The following is a 21728-nucleotide window of genomic DNA, read 5'->3' as shown; positions in this document are numbered from 1 at the left end:
TGCTTCTATATTTTTATGGACAAAAACGCTTCCTGCGCATTCTCGAATTCCCACACTATTAAATATCTTGATGAAGCCAGAACACTCAGGAGAAAAAATAATATTGTAAAATGCGAGAAAATTTAGCAAACTCTGTTTATTTGAGTAAGTTTATAGAGATAATGACATGTGCAACATTTCTCACGCCCACCTAATAGGGACTTAACAGAATCCCGCTGTTGCCAAAAAGCATATAAATAACAACAACATCTGAAATTATAACGTAGACCAACTGGGCCACTTAAACTGGATAACCGTATAATAAGAGATATACTCAGAAATAAATTTAAAAATGATTTTTTACTGTTTTTGTGTTTTAGCCCGATTTGAGCGGATAACGTTGCAACCCTTTTACAAAGTGGGTATTTTTTCACAATTTGAATAGTTTCTTTTAAAAGAAAAAGAAAAGAAGTAAATGAGTGATGCGAGATTTCGCACACAAGTTATTGATGTAAACCTACAGCAAATGGAACACTTTTCTCGAAAATTATTGCAAGTCGCATGATGCAAAAACATTTGTGTAGTCCCTGTCCCACGAATATATTAAGTCACGTTCGCAAATATATTCCATCGATAAGAACATCATATTTGCATATATATTGCAAGGGGTCCTTTAACCTCAGTCAGAGTCCAACAAAAAACTCTCCAGAATCCAGGACAAGGCATCTTTAACTACTGCCATTATACATCTTCAAACATCAAGATCTCTGTTTACATGTTTACTGCGCTCACATTATTACATTAAAAAGACAAGAATAAAGATCAACAAGGCAAAGGCAATGTTCACAGGACGCGGCCCTCGACACACATATGTAGGGCACACAGAATGCACAAAAGAAAAACCTGCAGTGGACACAAGGGCGAAAGGAGTGAAGTGGAATATGACATCCCGACGCATGTTTTCAAATTAAAAACAACTTAATCATCACATTATGTATCTAATGAATGAAATACATGTATAAAAATTCATTACATAAGATAAAAGAACGAAAATGTGATATATTATGTGAATTAAATGGGTAGAACCGTAACAAAAATCGACATTTTTAAGAATATAGATACTTTATATCGACCTATCTATGAGAACGATAAATATTTGCAGAAGTTTAAAGTGAATATCAACATTATATTTTATTGTTCTATTTGTTCCAGTATAAATATGTCCGGATGATTACATTTTCTTGCATGTTTTTTGGAGAAGGGGGGGGGGGGTATTACTTCCGAGTTTGAAAGGTTTGAAGCCTCGCAACATGGTCACAGTTTAACCTTAGTTGGCAATACACCAACTTTCTCAAAATGATAAGAATACCTAAGTTAAAGATACCATGACATTCCCTTTCGTTTTGACAGATTTTTGATAACCATTTGACCATTTCTTTCACATTTGTTAGCGCAAGATTCCTCCGTTACAATTAATGTGGACCAATTCAAACTATTTGGTGAACAATAAGTGTTCATTGTCGACGCCGGTGAACGGCGTCGTCTCTTATGGAATGCTTTTTATATTGGTCTATGGAAGGAGCTGTTATTATTAGCAGCTGATGTCATGTTGTGTTAATTAGTTTTATTTTGATTCGTAAAAATCAAGTGAACAAATATGTTGTTACATTTGTATTTAATAACTTCATGTAACAAGCATGTGTATTGTGATATTATTTTCACGAAATTGCAGGCTCAGTTTAACAGCTTGTCCCTTAGCTTTATTGGCAATACTTATACCCGGACTTCGAACATCGTTGTGGTCTACTTTGATGCCGTATTCTTTTTCTATCATTTATATATTTTCAAAAATTTTCCTACAAGAAGAACGTTCACCTGCAAATAAGTATTAGGAAAGGAATGAAACTGTTGTAAACAATTATCCTATTGATTTTATCCATATTACGTAAATCTTTTTCACAAAATGATTGTTTTTACAAAGTGTACCAGTATCCGGAAGTTGAAAGCTATCTGATTTTCTGCAATTACTGCTGTCACATGACCATCTAACTTTTTATGATTACTTTCCACCATAACTTTGCATGGCCTAATAAAACTGAGCATGCAACATTTCATGATTTTGCTGTTTAAGGTGTTCCTTTGGGTTTGAGGTTTACCCTATTTTAAGGGGAACTAACTCATGTTTACTAAATTATTTTATCTTTTCTGCCTAACTTAGGTATTACTTACTATTTTTGTTGTATAAAATTTACCAGTTGTAAAGTCATCAAAAGCATACAGCCCCTGAGGAGTGAATGTGAATATTTTCACTGGCTTATTGACTGAGTTTTTCTAGTTTTTTTTTCAGTTAGTACATACCTACAGGTATCCTGCTATAGGAATCTTCTAATCACTATGTGAAACTAATTATTATTTTCTATGTTTTAGTATATAAATCGTTAATAAATAACCTTTGGTAAAAATGAATGGTAGAAAATTAAAGCTATGCACATAAGTGCTCATATCCATATACTTAAACAGATAAGGATAAACACTTGATATATATACAATTTATATAGTAAAGTCTAACGGAAGGTTAGAAGAGGGACAGAATTTGTTAGAGATATGCATTAAATGTTTAAACACTCGCACAACTCAATCTTTTTTATATAATATACTAGAAGACTACAGTTTCTATTTGATATTCATTTTTACTTTCATACTATCCATTATAGTTTTGTTTCTACAAGGTTATGAATTCCATCCAAGTACCAATGTTAAAAGGATATTATATTTATTTTCAATGGATGCTGGGAATTATTAATGTAATGAGCATACCTGGGTATCTTAGTATATGGACATAATATAATGTGTAATTGTAAAATGAAATTAGTAAATATATATTTTATATTAGTGTATACACGATATTGTTAAGCAACTTTTTTGTTTTACCATATGTCAATCTTGTTGCCTTCGTTTTTCGGACAAGGCTGACAAATATGGTTTTCTAAGATAATATATTATCTTACTCATTCAGCGAATCATTGTTACCAGTAATTATGCTTTATTTTCGGTAAACTGCACATATCACTGGGTTATCTATATATTTTGGACAGTTTATATCCATATCTGTCACCAGTTTCATTGCTATATGTTTGTAATTATGTAAACTGTTATATATGCAAAACTCTATACCTTATGCTAAATAAGTTTTGTTGACTGTTACGTACACTGAAACGGAAATATATTCGTTAATATTATTTATGCAGGTCTTATATGCTAGTATGAAAATTGCCATAATTGTAATTTGTACTGTGCATTTTGCCGCAAGGGTCGTTGACCATCTGGTTTGATATGAATAAAACTTTGAAACTTTTTGTGTATTTCTGTATTTAAAGATTAACAGAAAGTTATGATGGATGAGACTTGCATTTAAATTTATTAATAATAATACATGTATTGATTAGCCTACAAGTTAAATGTTTTTATACCCAGTGTTAACTGGCTAAAAATAGTATCTATAATAGAGTTTATACATTATAGTTTTCTTTCTACTAGATTTTGAATTCAATCCATTTGTACCTGTCCAATGTTAATGTTTTTGTTCGGATTTCATATTTATCTAACAGGACCTGGGAATTTTTAAATGTTATGTGCACACATGTATATCTTAGTATATTCTTGTAATTTTGTTGTGATTAATGCATCCGAGGGATCACTTTGTTTCCAGAATTTTAGTATATTGATAAGATGAGACTTATAACACTTTTGTATTTAAAGAGTAACAGTTATGATAATTACAGTTATTATTATTATTATTATTATTAATATCATTATTATCATTATTATTATTATTATTATTATTATTATTATAATCATATATAATGATAATCATTATTATTATTATAATTATTATTACTATTATTATTATTATTACTATTATTATTTATATTATTATTATTAATATCATTATAATTATTATTATTATTATTATTATTATTTTATTGCTTATTTTTATTTCGTGTATTACAATTTTTATAATTATGATTATTACGATTATAATTATTATTATTATTTTTATTATTATTATTATTATTATTATTATTAATATCATTATTATTATTATTATTATTATTATTATTATTATTATAATCATATATAATGATAATCATTATTATTATTATAATTATTATTACTATTATTATTATTATTATTATTATTATTGTTATTATTATTATTATCATTATTATTATTATTATTGTTATTATCATTAAATATTATTATTACTATTATTATTATTATTAATATCATTATTATCATTATAATTATTATTATTATAATCATATATAATGATAATCATTATTATTATGATAATTATTATTACTATTATTATTATCATTATTATTGTTATTATTATTATTATCATTATTATTATTATTACATGTATTATTAAATATTATTATTATTAAAAGTTATGACATTTTCATTAAAGGGATATTCAGGCAAAATAATGACAAAAATATAAAAAAGATCTTATGTACTCACATCACACTAAAATTACTTTTCTTGAAGTTTCAGCTTGAATTTCTTTTTAAATTCTATATATTTTTGGTTTGAAGCGTAAATATATCTATATATAATGAACAAAATTTAGACGCCAATAGAATCACCAAATAGTTTTTAAACAAGTCAGCTGACTTGAACAAACCCTTGAAGTTACAGTAACAGTTAGTGTGGATATTGTATGATTGAAACAAGCCTAAGTCATTCATTTGCCATGTTCTTTAACGTTTCCAGAGTTCACTTTGACAACTGTTGTGAAATGCTAGCGCTCTTAAACCTGACCCACGCGGGTCAAGTTAGGAAACAACCATTTTATTCTTTATATGGAGAAAAGTTTTGTTCCTTTGACTGTCTGAAGTATTCATTTTCAGGGCATTTACAGAGTAATGAATGAAAAATTCAAAACTAAGAAATAAAAATTTTGCCTGTGTCTCCCTTTAAAGAAATGGATGAGGTTATAAATGATAATACATGCATTGATTAGTATACAGGCTAAAAGTTTATACACAGTGTTAGCTGGCTAATAATAATATCTATTATAGAGTTAAAGGAATTTAGACTGGATGTTGTGGTTCATCTTCTGAACTTGTGAGATTTGGCAGTTTACATAATGACCTACCCAGAATTGAGGTTAAATAAGTGTCCATTACTAGTGATGGTACGGTCCATGGTGCAATTCCACTGGACAGATGCATGGCAATATAGATATATATTCCACACTCTCTGTGCTAGAAGGCCAGTACCGGTCCTTTAAGGAAAGAAAATGTCCTTAAACTTGGATCAAGCAATATAATTTATAAAGTCTCAAAAAATTATTAGATGAATCGTTATTCTATTTATTTCTAACATGTGCATAGTTTGAAAAGGACAGCTTCTGTCTTATCAATTTGTGTGGGGAAATATGTTGTGGTTTTGAACTGTTCATTATAAATGAGAAAATAAGTAGCCAGCCAGATAGCTCAGTTGATCTTTCGACAGTCATGGGGTTGAGTCATGGTCAAGGTTTAGAAGTGTTTTTTTTTTCAACTGACACATGTTTGATTCATTTAACAGATTGTATTAAATTTGAAATGGAAAAGGCTGTATTGTATGCATGGTACTTCTGGACCTACAAAAGGCATTTGATACAGTTGATCACACATTACTGCAAATGAAGAAGTTCTTATTCTTTTTCTTCATACATCTTCTAGCATCTGCCATAGGTAATGACATTTTTACATTGTTCAAGTCTTATTTCTGATAGACTGCAGCTTGGGATGCTGCTGGTAGTCATTCTACTACTGCTCCGAGTACCTATGGTGTTCCCCTGAGGTTTATTTTAGGTCCTCTTCTATGTCTAATATATGTCAATGACATGTCTGCAACCCTACGCAATAAGCGTTTATTATATGCTGATGAGTCAGGTATCCTTGTATCTGGTAAAATAAATCTGAAGAAATTCTCCCTTATGACATGTGTCTTATTAATGATTTGTTAATTGACTAAAAATTGTCTTTGCATCATGACAAGGCAAGATCTATACATTTTGGTTTATTTTTCAACTTAAACTTGGCCTAGCCTCCAGGTCACATGTAACGGTACTGCTATAAAATACGCATCTTTTGTTAAGTATTTAGGTGCAAAACTTGATCAAATTTTTTGGCGTCGCCTTTGATGCTTTGCATCAATGCATTTCTTGTATTGCATTGTATTATCGTTCGTCATATCCGTAACAAATTTTAATTTCTTTTTGTATTATTGTCGGTTGCTTCAGTATGTTCACATATAAGTCAATATAGTTCGGATTTAATCATAAGTCACATGTTACTGTAGAAAGACAACAAGTTTCTATTTCTGGTATATTTTATTGACCACTGTGACAGGTCATTCACTCGAACATAAACCATTTATATGACGTCAGACAGACATATAAGCAAGACTAAGACATCAATTGAAAGCAATTTTGTTTTCAATCAAACAAGGAGAGTATGTGACGGCTATTAGCTTTTCCATTTACTAGTATAATATCTTAGTTTTGTTGTGGTGGACGCTGTCTACTAGACTAAGTACACAATCATGTTACTGTAAATAAATAAAAGGTAAACACCGTAAAGTTAGTTAATAATGTTATCTTCTAAAATATAAGACGGTGACACCTCATTACCCTGATTGCACGTCCAACCGCATTATAGGACACCCTGGAACTTCATCCTGAATAATATAAATATGAGATTTGGTAAATGTACATTAGCAAAAACAAAATTGCAGAAAACTATTTTAGTTACAATCTTATTAACAGCAAGAAACTTAATCATATAATCAGGATTACCCATTTACCTTCAAAAACATGTCCTTTTCAAGAATATTTAATATTCTTTTGGAAGGAATTTTTGTTTATCGTCAAATAAATTGCATCATTTCTTTTCAGATATTTTTTGTTGAGACTCCTCTAAAGCATTGATTAACAAAATTAACATTTTATCTCGGCCCAAATCTTTGTATAACAAATAACAGACCATCTCATAGGGCATAAACTTGGTACTGGAAACATGAAGCCCATTGATTGTACTGTCTTTAATTTACAATGCTCATTTAGAACAATCACTAGAATAAGCAAACAGAAAAATAAAATCCATAAAGAACACGGGACCAAACATCGGCTTTAGTAAGCTATCCTGTCTTTTATTTCATACAGTCTTTAATTAAAAATGTGCACATAGCATCCATTTCAGTGTTTAAACTTGATCCTATCTACGTCTTATGTATGAACTTTACTGAGTTGACTTTCTGATTTGATATTAAATCGGTAATTTGTAAAATAATTTGATAGAAACAGGGTTCGAAATATGTAAGTGAGATTTTTTTATCATTATATACGCTCATTAACATTTACAATAGTTAAAATTTACATATCGTATAGATTAAAAATGAGAATAAAGACCAACAAGGCACTGTAACGTTTACAGAACACAGCCACCGACACTATCCAGTCACACCAGCAAGGCACCGGACTAATAACAGGAAAGGAAGCTTTTACAGAAAAAAAGATAATTTATATGATTATGTTGAAATTAAAGCGAATACGAGTCTTATTATGTTATCCCTTTTTTCTGATCTTCTAAAGAAAATGTTCGTATAAAGGACATATTTGTATGTAGATTGTTTTTCCGTAATCATATATAACAAAACATCTCATCTTGCAAGCAAATTGATTCTTCAAATGAGAAAAGAATACCATTTGCATACATATTGAGGATTTAAGATATACCTTAAACACTGTCGCAAGACACTTGATATGAAGGCTAATGTATTGAAACGTGAAAAAGCCTGGTATATCTTTAATAATATTTGATCAAATGCTTTGTGCAGATCAACGTTCTTTGTTACATGTTCAAAGTTTTAAATACACTTTATATGACCCTTAAAATTAAAAACACACACAAACAAAACAAAAAAAAAACCATCAAAACAAAACAAACGAAAATACACAAAAATAAATCAAAAATTGAAATAAACGAAATGTTTGTATTGATGATCTGCTTCCATGGATATACTGAATCTAATATGCTTTCAATTTATAATAAATAACATTATCAAACATATGTTTGACATTTCTAAAGAATGTATGAATATCTGAGGATAAATAATAACTTAAAGTGAAAAAAAGACAATTATAATATTGAGATTTCATCTGATTTAAAGTATCACAAAAAGCAAAATAAGTTCCTGTAAACATGTTCTGGTTACATATCATTAATGGATATCATGTTAGAATTAATCTTGAATTGTGACTTAAAACTCGTAAAACATAATATCTTATTGATAATTTAATTTTTTGAAACAGTCTGACTTAAATTATTCCATGAAAATATGATCAGATAAAATGAAAACTTAAATATAAAGATCGCACAACAGGGCAAAATGGACAATGTTTCGGGTTCAATTTAAATACGCCTGTTTATAGACGGTATTGATAAGTCCAAGCTGCCCGTTCACACCACCTTACACCGACTTAAGCAGTATTAAGTAAATAAGGTATGATTTTGATGGGGTATCAGATGTTATAAAACTTAGACAAGAATTTACAGTCCAGGAAAAAATATTGACAGATTAACTTTTCATTACATTTCACTTTTTAATTTGTCCAAAAACTGATAAATTTACCAGTTGCATATAAACATACAGGCCTATTCCATTGAAGCTTTCTACACGCCCGTTTAACTCACAACGAGTGAAAAATGTCCATCGGTTAAAATGTTGTGAGCAACTTCCGTTCCTCGTTGTGAGCACCCATCTAAGACAGGTGACACGAATAACAAGGTGAGTTTTTCATAATTTTTGAAGATTACAGACATTTATGCGAAAATATCGCAATGCAGTTAGCTAGCGATGTGTTTTCCGAGAATGCACATGTAAAGATAGTGCCTGTTGGTCGACAATTTGATGGAAATACCGTGCGACGCAGTGACTATCGGGGTAGCTGGAAAACTGGAGACAACTTCTCTCCGGACCAAATTTAACATTGAAAAACGTCGATTTCTGGTGAAGTTTTGTGCATTCTAACCTAAAACAGATGCCCACAAGTCTTCAGCGTAAATTATTACCTGAAAGTCTTAATAGAACCGAAGATATACCTTTTTTGCTTTAATCCTCGTTGTGAGCACCATAACCTCGTTGTGAGCAAGACAAGCGAAGTGCTTGTCTGGGTTTAATATGTAATTCAAATGGTGAGAATACAATTTTCAATCTACTAAAAGCACTAAAAACGTTTTTGCACAATATTTTCTCTTGAAATAGTTCTACTTTTTCTACATAACTTGGCAACTCTATCAACATGAATGAAGCTCAGTAAAAATACATGTAATAGAAAGAGCACCGAAACACGAGGCTATCTGATTTGTACGAGGGGGCGTAGCCCCCGAGTATTAATCAGATTGCCGAGTGTTTTGGTGTTCTTTCTCTTTTGTATCATAGTCAAACATAAAAGCACGTTCCCTGTTGTCACAATATGAAACCCCGGCAAAAATGAACCAATGAACGAACATCTGAATATGACATTTCTGTCGCATTCCCTTTCTCTGCCGTCACAATATGTAAACCCCAGCAAAAATGAGCAAATCAATGGGCATGCTCTGGAGCACTTACAAACTTGCTTGCATGATTTCAGTTGGCCATATTCCCTAGCCATGAAAGATAACTCCCTGTTTCCCTGTCTAAAATTCCACCAAATTATTCCCCTTTCAAATGAACTCAAAGAAGGGACCTTTTAAAAAGACTTTGTTTTTATTTATTCGATTTTTTGTTCAGAAATGGACAATTTTTTCTTTACCCTTGTTTAATTTGCTTTCTATCTATATATGGTTCCTATGGTAAACATATGAGTTTTGATGGTAAACAAATGAATTTTCTGAACCGAAAGTAATCTAACACTCAGCGTTGCTGTCATCACATGTACACAAATACATTAAATCAGTAAGAATATTGAGATATTTGTTTGACTATCAGTTTCAAATGCAAAAATATTAATATGGAAAAACAACTATGTGCAGTTTATGTGTATTGTTTTAATGTGTTTGTCTGATATTTTAGTTGTAAAAGCCATGTACACTTAGTGTCGTTTCATAGCAACCGAGTTTAAAACGTGAGCGGTAACTGAACGAGATATGGCAAAGCGCATGCTCGCGCACTGACTTCCGCTCTATCGAAATACTGCATAAACGTATAGCGAAAGTTCGTAAGTGTGGAGTGCGGGTAACTAATATCCGCACTCCAGTTAACGCACTGTGCATGTATATGTATACGATTTAACCCTGACACATTTTCAACAGAAAGGTCTCCAAACTATGATACAAGCATGTTTATATCACACAGACTGTCCTCGAACACGAAGCATATGCAATTAAATAAATAAATTACATCCCCTTATTAGTTCACCACCATTTGCACGAACAACAAAACATTTGCAAAATCGTAGGTATATGAAGTTTTTTTTTGTTTACCATTACCTTTTACGCTAAGAATATACTTGTGTAGTGTTGAAAGTTACAACACACTAAATAAGCAATCCTCCGCGAAAAACAGTAGTCGCATAATAACAGATTCAAATAGTTCTCAGCGTCTGTTTGCTCTGTAGAGCATTTTTCATGATTTTAGTTGCACTGTCTTTCCTAGAAAGCTCATGACAGTCTGTGTTTGACATTTAAACAGCATTTTCATCATGAAATTGTGTCATTTTTAGAAATATTCATGACGTCTTAGGTGTTACACCACTAGTACAATTTTGGGATACCTGATTTTACAGTGTGTTTGACTGAAAATAATGTTTTGCAAGAGACATGACCCCAACTTTTCTTTTGATTTTTATTCATCACTGACAGTTTTTCTAGTAGTTCTAATCTTTTTCAGGTCAGGGCAAGTACAGATATGCCACCAATTGATAAAAAGAAGTGTGTTTGTCACATCTGCAACAAGTCGTTTGCTAGCCGGTACAATTTACAACGACACGCAACAGTGGTACATGGCGGTGACAAATCCTTCAAATGCAAAGAGGCAGGCTGTAATAATACATTTGCTTACAATCGTGATTTGTTAGTTCACAAAACCAAATGCCATGGAGATGGTCAAACGCTTAAATGTAAGTCGTGTGACAAGGTTTTCATGTACAGAAGTAGTTGGAAACGACACCGACAGAGTTGCTCAGCAACCGAGAAAAGTAAAGTAAAATGTAGTGCTTGTGGCAAATTGTTTAAGACTTCAGATTCTTTACGACACCACCTGAAATATGTTCATGAGAAAAAGAATCTCAGAGGGGTACAATGTGACCTTTGCGGCAGACTTTTCAACAGGCCACAAGCGTTGGGAAGGCACATGAATGGTAAATTCCATAAAGGAGACAAATGACTGCATTGATCAAGCGTGCTGTGAATGTGAAGAATACGGTCAAGGACAAGTGTAGTAGTGCCCGGTCCATTTGCCACATGTTTATGACTTAGCCGGAACTCTTGAATGTGAATTTGCTGTAGTAAAACATTGGTATCAACCAAATGTTCATACTCATACTGAAATAGTTTTTGTTTTGAAGTATTACTAGATAATTTATTGTATATGATGTTAAATGTTTCTTAACGATTTAAAGGTTGTATACCATGCAAAATCGGGTAAAATATATTTAACAGGGTATTCTAATGTTCATGATATGATAATTTACAGAGACAATTTAGACACAAATTTTACATAGATAAGGCATCATCTACAATTCTTCTTCGCCAACATATGATACAGTTGCTTAAAGTTTTCACAGGAGTCTGCAATGTAAAGGCAGTAGAGTTTTACTGATAAGACATATATATTTTGTGTTATATTTGTTTTTAGATTTGTTGTTATTACAAGCGTTTTATACCTGCATACATTCAGATTTTTTTTCAGATATGATTCTGCATCAAATACAACCTTTACACACAAGTTTGCATGTATTTTATGTTTTGTATTCAAGTATAATATGTTTTACTCATGAAACAACTCTCCTCAGAGTTTAGAAGCATAATGCAATCTAGCATTAATACTGTCTTTCATTGTAAACATCATATGTGTATTTCATACCACTGCCGTTTTGCTGATCTAAAAGCAAACACATCGTTGTGAGAATATATGTGTTTTTTTATCTAAAAATGATACAGGACAGGATCTTCGAAATTCAGTCCGTGTCAAAATCCCAATGGTTATTGTTTTAGAAAACATCAGCAGTCTCTTTAACCCAAAACATATTCTTTCTGGTGACGTACAGTTCCATTTTATGCCACAATGATTTATATGATGTGGTGATTTATGCTGTGATTCATAATACAAAATGTTAAAAAATATTAATTGTAGCGGTTTTCATCTCACATGAGCACTTTGATCATGGTGAGCTTTTGTGACCGTCTGATGTCCGTCGTCCGTCTGTCCATCAACATTGATCAAGGTCACCATGACCTTTAACATAAAAAACCTAATAACTTGCTGACACTTGAGTGTAGGCAGATCAAACTTTGTGGGAAGTTTTCCTTGGACCAGTTGAGTCCTAGGCCAAAGCTCAAGGTCACCATGACCATTTATACAAAAATTCACAACTTTGCAATGCTCGGACCTAGGAGCCTCAAACTTGGTTTAGGGATTGGCGCTTAGTTATGCATGGCCCTAAGTTGAAGGTCAAGGTCATTGTTACAAACAACAAATATGTATTATGATGATGCTATTGTGGTCTGTCATATGAACTTAACATATCATATAGAGCAATGGTACTCACTTGAGCGATATAAGGCCATCATGACCCTATTGCGTTATGTTGTACTGTTTGATTAGCAGACTAGCCAGACTTGAACATATTTTATTTGCAATATTTTTAATGTTGTTATACTGAAAGTTCTAATGTATATGCTGTGATGATTTATTCTGTGATTCGTTTTGTTCAAACACAATCATTTTATAATTATATTTGTTCTAATGAAAGTATGGTTCCCAGTTTTATTGTTGTTATACTAAAAGTTCCAATGTATATTCTGTGATGATTTATTCTGTGATTCGTTTTGTTCAAATACAATCATTTTATAATTATATTTGTTCTAATGAAAGTATGGCTGTTTTGTTATATCTCCCAGTTTTATTGCTTTCAGAAGATGTATCGAAAGTGCCATATTGAGAAATAGAAAATCAAATCAGATTCATGAAATATTAATAAATTTTTTTATACAAGTATGTCAACTTTGTAAGGAAGTGTACTTGGTAAAAGGCATCTTTTATGTACGTACAATTTATTGCCATCTTAACATGAAGCATTAAATATTATCATGGTAATAGTTTAAATCAAATCTTTCATAAATCTACCAAAGATATAGACATTCAAGTCAAAAGTTCAGCATTATGAAAGATTACAATATGTGTCCAATATCGGTCAATCTACATTATAATATAACTAAGTATCCATATGCGACTGTTACCAGTGTATCAGAGTTACAATGTGTTACCGCCTCAAGTTTTGGCCCTTTCAGTAACAATAGAAAGAACAAACATTTCGAGTCCTAGTAAATGTTACTTCACTTATACTAATTGAATTCCACCCCAATACGTTTGGACGTTAAAATTTTCGATTCATCAATTTTATATCCGTATCGTGCCCGAACTGGTTGGTCTCCCCGGAGGGGGTCGTTTACTTCCGAGAACGTGAGAGGTTTTTTTATTCGTCGTCTATGTCCTCTGACTCTTGCCTCTGTATCAAAGAAGTGATCTCTGAAAAAATAAGTATGTTTCTATTGATAATGTGTCTAGATATCATTCAGTCATATTGAAGCCGGCTATAATATAATTGCTCGTAGAGTTCTTGAGCCAGGCACACAGGCATTAATTTGAGAGTTTAAATACTGTTCTAAGTTTTGACTGATATGAAAATTAGAATAACCATTCCACATTAACATTTGTTTTTAATTACGTTTACTCTGAATTCCTGTAAGGAATTGTGGAAATAATTAGTGCAAAATATAAGCTGTTTTACTTACTTTGGGATAATACACCGAATGAAGCCATCCTTCCTACATGAGCATGTCGTAACAGTTTGAGTTTCTCTATTTTCACCAGTAGCAGAAACTATCGGCACTGGATATACTTTATCACGTTTTGTGTTGATGAAGAACGACCTAAAATTTGAAAGTGAAACACATGTAATAACCCACCATATTCATGTACTTGAAAATTAAGCTGAATTATTTTGACACGTCTTTCATTCATATAGCAAGACAAAACGTCTCGCACTAGGATTCGAATCCATAGGAAAAAGGTTCCATGAATTACAATTCACCGACTCTAAACCTTCCATCACCGAAATGCTTACAGTTTATGAAAAGGACTATTTGTGTGGACATCCCCTCCCCCATAAAGCATGTCACATGTAAACAATATGAAAGATCAATCTCTTGCATAATTGTTACCATTTTAAACGAACTATATATACATGTAATTTTAAAATCCTTCCTACTTTTTTAACAAAAATCTTAAATGATGCATTCAGATATGTGAAACATGCCGATAGTTCCAGTCCCCTATTTGACACCCTTTAAAGTATTAAGTCCAATTTCCAAAACACCAACACATGAATATGCTTAAAAAGTTCCAAATCAATGAAATGGAGCTAAAGTGTTTCAAACAGTTTCTGTATTTCTGAATAAGTTAAAGTAGATTTTAAATACCTGTCGTCTTTCATTTTCATTGCAGTAATGGCTGTAAAGTCAGATATGTGCTTCTCTATCCCATCGGCTGTAAGAACGCCCTGGCCCCATGGATCCATCTCCTGCATAGTAGAGAAGAAGCTTTCCGAACACAGAGTATTTGGTGCACGAACACAATATGTGCCATTTTTAGCTAATGCATATAAATAAAGTTTGGCCTCAGAGCTAGATCGTAAACCTTCGTATAAAATAATTGACAATCCTTTTATAGAAGCACCATATGGCGGAAATTCACCAAAATCAACCCCTTTGTCTAGCCAGTTTATAAGTTTCAACCTTTTTTCACATCTTTCAATAGCAGGTATGCCAGGTGTGTCGTCAGCTTCATACAGACCTTCTCGGATAACCTTGCAAAACGTGGCCTCTTCCAGGTTACCATTTTCATTCATGCACTTTTCCACATCATCACTGACCATATTTCTGGCAAATCTTTCCTTCATCTGGTCAGCTATCTTTCCTTCGGGCGAGACTTCTATAAGTAAAGGATTTAGGATCTCTGGTTTCATACGCGATACATTATCCCAAGCCTTCTTTGAAACGCCACTAACTTTATTTAAACAAATCGCTTTTCTCAAATTGCTGCCCAAATGTGTTTTGTCATACACGAAAACTTCAAAATCTCCATCTTCACTCTTGTCTGGCACGTAGTATGGACTCAAAGATTGTGACACACCAATAATATCAATAGTTTGTTTAACACGTGCATTTTCTTTCCATTCTCTCAATTTATCCGGCCACAAGAAGTTTGCTAATGCAATGTTTAGTACTCTCTTTGGGTATGCCTTCTTCATAATAACACGCTGGGCTAATTGTTTCAACGGCGGAACATTTCTTTTCTTTGCGCTGACATTCTGAACAATCTGTGATCCGTCACCAACTTGCTTTGAAATGCTGTTAACAAGTTGATATTTTAGAACTCCCGATACTTTTATATGCAACTTCTTATCAGCATGTCGCCTGTTCAAACATTTAGCTATCTCAGTCAGCTCCTTCACTGTCAGCTTACTCAATGAATCAGCGGACTGGAAAATATCTGCAATAGTACTTTGTGAAATGTCTGTCCATTTTGCTGAATTTACTCGCTTTAGTCCCTCAAAAATTTCATTTACGTTTATTTGCACTCCGTCTTGGTGAGTTTCTGTTTCATCTGGTGTATTCATCGGTGCCTCTGGTTCTTCCGTTTCTTCCACTTCCTCTGAGACTGTGACTGTGTTATCATCTTGCTCATTTTCGATAGGCTTTATCTCAGATTCTTCTCTGATCCGTTTTGCATTATGTATCACCCATCCTTTGCTTGGTGTCTTTATTCTTTTCATGGTCCCACCGTCTGTTTGAAGGGTATTGTTTTCTAAGATTTCATGTGTCGGAACAACAGGTTTACACTTCTGTAGAAATACTTGTATTATCTGAGATTTGGAGAACTTGCATACATCTTTCCATACGTCTTTGCTAAGTTGATGTTGTGTTAATGGTTTGTTATCTCTGCCTCGAACCATTATCGTGTTAAATTCTCCGTCAGCTGCAGTAACAATGACATCTAATCCCTCATCCCTGCAGGCGGCTTTACATTTTTCATTGATTTTCCTAGTGGTCTCCATGCTTAAACTGTATCCCCGGTAAAAATAAAGAACCGGTATAGCGTGAGGTTGTTCCTCTTTCCAGTATCTATCTAAGTCTGCTAACAGATATACCACAACCTGCGTACCCATTAACCGTTGAAGTTCATAGGATTCGCCTATAACATCTTTACCTAACAGTAAAGCTCGTTGCAGATCGTCATATGTAAATGATTCATCTGGACTTTTCGGCTCAGATTGAGTTTCATATGGTGAAGCCGTATCGTCAGTAATCAATAATGAAGCATTTTCAAACCGGCCTTGTACCGACGGAAATTCACCAAGGAAAATACAGTTTTCGGTGTGTTTTGAAACAGCCTCCTTTATTGTTTTGGATGTATCTGATACCCTTGAAGGCCTTTTTGGATTATCAGTGTGATATACACTTTCAATCTCCTGATCGATATCTCGACACAAGTCCTCACTGAATGGAACCTGTAAGCAAATAATATGTGATAAAGGTCGGTAAATAAAATATCGAAAAGTGTATCGCCGTATAACAAATTGCATAGTCAAACGTAAGGCAGGTCCGGATCCGTAGTGTAGGGGATAGAGTCGTGAACTTGCAATCGCTGAAACCTCTCACTGATGGAGTGTCGTAGGTTCGAGCCCTGCTAGCAACTAGGATTTTTCATGTGAGAAAGTAGGCAGTTGCCTACGGACTTTGAGGTCTAGTACTGGTATTTCCCAGGAACGATGGTTAGGTGAACTGCCCGCCTGATATAACTGACATAATGTTGAAAACGGGCGTAAAACCCAACAAAACAAAAAAAGTCAGGTGGAAGTTGATCAATACAGGTAATACAAGAATGCATCAATTAATATCAGGGTAGGTATTTGTACAAACTGTCACGTTCAGTCGTTTTATTTCAAAATACAAAATGTTCTGCAGATATTGTTTCAGAAAAACAAACAACATCGTATTGTTATTTTAAATGCTTATATGATAAGTCGTTTCCCTGCAAATGTGAAATAATTATGTAAAGACGTACTTTGAATAGTGAGCAAGAATTGTCTGTCCAGCATAAATATAGTGTCGCTTCTGTCTTTAATGCTCTGGCTTCGTACAATGTCTGCGTTACATATCGAACAGGCACGGCTTCGTGCAACGTCGGAACATGGGATTTCAATACAGGAGATTTTCCCTCGAAGGCGTACATAGGTTTGCCGTCACCAGACCTCACACTACCATCTGGTGATACTAATACATTTCCTTCCCTGTAATAACCTTCTTCGTAAAATACAGAATCTGGATGCAAGAATGGTAGAATAATGCCGCACATAGTTGCAAGGTGATGAATCTCAGATTGTGTTCCATGATCCATAGCCCTTTGTTGTGCTAAACTTATTTCCTGTGGTTCAACGCCATTTACTTTGTGATCAAAGTGTTTCTGTTGGCGCTTCAAACCATCTAATCCGATGGCCTGGTATATCGTACTACCAGTTACCTTCATAGCCTCTCTATCCTTAAACCATTTTGGGGAGCGTTGTTTAATTATCGACGTGTCTGACTGGTCACCGTGTGGCAGCTTCTCAACAGGCTTCAGAATTCTCAAATTACGTTGACAGTTTAGAGTAACAACTGGCCCATTCGCAAATAAATGTCCAACCTTATTTAAATAGGCACCGGTCTTGCATATTTCTTTCAGAATTCTTAAGCACTTATCGACACAGTTATCAATCTTCCATATAAGTGTCATGTTCAGATCAATTGAATAGCAGTATTTAGATTTTCGCCATTCAACACCAGCCAGTTCTTTAAGCTTGTTTAGTGAATATGCCTTCTTAACTCGCAATTTACGCAACTCTTTCAATACAGTAGAGAACAATAGAATCAAACTTAGCAGTGTTGTAAAAACTGTGTTTTTGTCTTTCTCTGGTGTTTCGGACACAGTGTTACTCGAGTCTTGGACATGGGTAATCGTGTCAATAGCATTGTTGATTATAATGTTTTTCCTTTCATTTTCTTCTTGTTTATCTTTCAGTGTCTGTCCGGGTTCAAAACCAAGGAGATCAACATCGGCACTTCTTTTCATTTTCTTACCATCAAACATAATGACATAAGATTTATGGGTTGCATTTGTGTCTCTCTGTGCCTTGTATGTGATCATTTCTTGCATCACTCCCGGTTTGAATTTCACTGGAAGTTCTTCACCCATTGGCTTGAAGTTTAGAAGAACGGGTAAGGTAGGACAGGCAAAGTTAATCCTTGAATTTTCCGGGTTGAAAGCATCGCCACCTTTGATCATTTCTCCTTCATTTCTCAAGCCACTCATGTACCGTAGGAAACGCCCACCGAATAATTTTCGTCCAACCCAGAAGAATTCTAGACATTCTGGAGAATATCGCATACCGCGCGTGTCTGTTTCAGAAAACCATCTCACGAGATCACAAAACATCAGGAATGAAATATTTTTCATAGGAAACTTGTTTTCTGATACTAATTGAAAAAAATTGACAAGTACATCACTTTTGTCTTGTTTTTTGAATTCTTGGATAACAGCAGGCAATAAATTTGCAAGTTTGGATTCCTCGCTGTTCAGACCTTGAAATTCATCATCTGTTAGGTGAAATTCTGTACCCAAATCGTCCACAATTTCTTGAGGTATTTCAGCATTTAAATCGTCCACTATTTCTTGAGGCATCTTGAATCCAACAGGCAATGTTTTATGAAAATAGTAAGAATAGTCAAATTCTTTGTTGAATTCGAATTCATCTTCATTTTCAATATTTGTACATTCAAGTTCTTGAAGCAGTCTCTCTGTCGATGTGTTACCAGATTTGATATTTTCTTTTAAATTGTCAGTGTCAATTTTACTTTTATTGTACTGTTTTTGTGGAGAAAGCATTTTGAAAGGTAATTTCAGCGGACTAACTGTAACCACATCTTTTTCAGTGTCTACCAGGAAATGTATTCGTTTCTGCGATGACTTACATGGCGTTGATAGGTGTTTTCTTTTCTTGTGGGGGGAAGTTTTCATGTCTGGAGATTTCATCAAATTGATAGTTTTGAATCGTTTACATATTGGCGATGGCCTTGGTGAATATATTGACCGTTTCCTTCGTTCAAGGTATGAAGTTCGTTTCACACTTGCATACTTGATGCCTCGCTTCGGTCTCCCCTTGAACGACCCCATGTCCAATCACTGAAAAGAAAAGTAGATCTATTGAAAATTATTCTTCATATTCACAAGTCATCAGATTAACAGAAGAACTAATCAGGGGAGGTAAATCATGTATTTTATTTCGTATACTATAGTGTGGCACGAGTGAACATCACGGACAGATTATGAATATTTCAACAATTTCACAATTTGTGTGATACACACATACATGTGTTTATCCTGAGCTGAAGACTGACCAAGGTATGTAGAACAAGAATTGTCACGGTAAGTTGACAATGTCCCCAAAGTGGTGCTTTGTCCTTTGATTTATGGACGAGATAGATTATTTGTTTTTGGACAATTAGATCTTCAATGTGAAGGTCATTCAATGTCAAGGTGAAATAAATATAGGTCAGTTGGAAGGTCCTGTCCAAAGGGGCATTGTGTCCAAATATGAATTAATTCCACGTTATGACCAATGTTAAAATTTTTGGATGTTCTAGAAGGTCATTCAGGGGTCAAGGTAAAAAAAATAGATCAGTTTGAAGGTCTTGTCTAAACGGGTGTTGTGTCCAAATATGAGTAGAATCCGTATACTAATAAGGAAGTTATGACCAATTTTTAAGTTTTTGGACAATTTAACCTTCAAAGTGAAGGTCATTCAGGGGTCAAGGTCAAAAGAATATATGTCAATTGGAAAGCCTTGTCCAAGGAGGTGTTGTGCCTAAATATGAATTAAATTGATTTACTAATAAGGACATTATGGCCAATCTTAAATGTTTTTGGACATTTTGACCTTCAAGGTAAATGCCATTCAGGGGTCAAGATAAAATATACAGGTCCGTAGGAAGGTCTTGTGCTAAGGGATGTTGTGTTCAAATATGAATCAAATCCGTTTACTAATAAGGAAGTTATGGCCAATGTTAAAGTTTTCGGACGGATTGACGGACGGACAGTTCAAAACTAATATGCCTCCCTTCGGGGTATGCACAACGTCTTGCAAAGAAATGTTGCTGTGCAAAAACGTTTTAATTGCTTTGGTAGATTGAAAATTATATTTTCACCATCTGAATAACATATTAAAACCAGACACGCACTGCGCTTGTCTTGCTCACAACGAGGTTATGGTGCTCACAACGAGGATTAAAGCAAAAAAGGGTATATCTTCGTTTCTATGAAGACTTTCAGGTAATAATTTACGCTGAAGACTTGTGGGCATCTGTGTTAGGTAAGAATGCACAAAACTTCACCAGAATCGACGTTTTCAATGTTAAATTTGGTCCGAAGAGAAGTTGTCTCCAGTTTTCCAGCTACCCCGAGTGACTGCGTCGCACGGTATTTCCATCAAATTGTCGACCAACAGGCAATATCTTTACATGTGCATACTCGGAAAACACATCGCTAGCTAACTGCATTGCAATATTTTCACATAAATGTCTGTAAGCTTCAAAAATTATGAAAAACTCACCTTGTTATTCGTGTCACCTGTCTTAGATGGGTGCTAACAACGAGGAACGGAAGTTGCTCACAACATTTTAACCGAAAGACATTTTTCACTCGTTGTGAGTTAAACGGGCGTGTTTCTAATTGGCTTAGAATTACACAGTTCATTTTGTTTATGTTCTGCTGCCTTGATGACAAATCATGTTTATGGAACATTTTTCAGCTGTTTGAACAACTTTAACTGCTGCAGTCCGTAAACAGATTCTCTCTTTTGAATTTTATTCAATTGTCAACTAAAAAATCCAAAACTCACATCTTAACAAGCATAGCAACCAGGATAGACTTTGATAATCTTAACAGGGAAACAGTTATTAACAAATTGCATATTTTCACTTTTAATATCAACTTTGAAGGTTTTACATGGAAACTGCATCGTATCTGTCGGCAATTTGGTGCACTGTCAAACTTTAGACGCTTATTTTTGATTATAACTAATCTAAAATCGTTGTTATGTTTGCAGTCATTTAGTATTCTTGGTGTCAGACAAATCAATTAGCAAGATTGATGTTACAATTCCATTGGGATTTGTAAACGATCTTTTGAAATATTATTGTTGAGAATAGTCTGCACTATCAAGACAGCGCTGTCTGTATTTTCAAGAATAATTTTGAATACTTGTTGTGTAAGATGAAGGTTAAGAATACTTGCTTTCTTTAGGAAAAATAACAATATTTTTTCTGTTGAAGTGCAAAAAGCAACATTTTTGGTTGTTGATTTTGATTCTTATTAAATATAAAATAAAAATAGAA

At 33.7% G+C, this 21728-nt stretch overlaps 1 protein-coding gene across 1 annotated transcript; it reads right to left on the bottom strand.

The window, feature by feature from the left end:
* Window positions 1–11348: 11348 nt before the first annotated feature.
* LOC132718435 (uncharacterized) lies at window positions 11349–20872 on the bottom strand. The gene is made up of 4 exons (XM_060702134.1): window positions 17365–20872; window positions 14718–16807; window positions 14031–14168; window positions 11349–13764 (listed from the first exon to the last, which is right to left on the bottom strand). The coding sequence occupies exons 1-4, from the start codon at window positions 19507–19509 to the stop codon at window positions 13581–13583; spliced, it is 4557 nt and encodes a 1518-aa protein (XP_060558117.1). The 5' UTR covers window positions 19510–20872; the 3' UTR covers window positions 11349–13580.
* Between the last annotated feature and the right edge of the window lie 856 nt (window positions 20873–21728).

The sequence above is a fragment of the Ruditapes philippinarum genome, unplaced genomic scaffold (assembly GCF_026571515.1).
Source record: "Ruditapes philippinarum isolate M1 unplaced genomic scaffold, ASM2657151v2 ctg23201_1_1_1_1, whole genome shotgun sequence".
Lineage (NCBI taxonomy): Eukaryota > Metazoa > Mollusca > Bivalvia > Venerida > Veneridae > Ruditapes > Ruditapes philippinarum.
The sequence above is the reverse complement of the archived record's forward strand: the minus strand, read 5'-3'. Positions and strand labels throughout refer to the sequence as shown.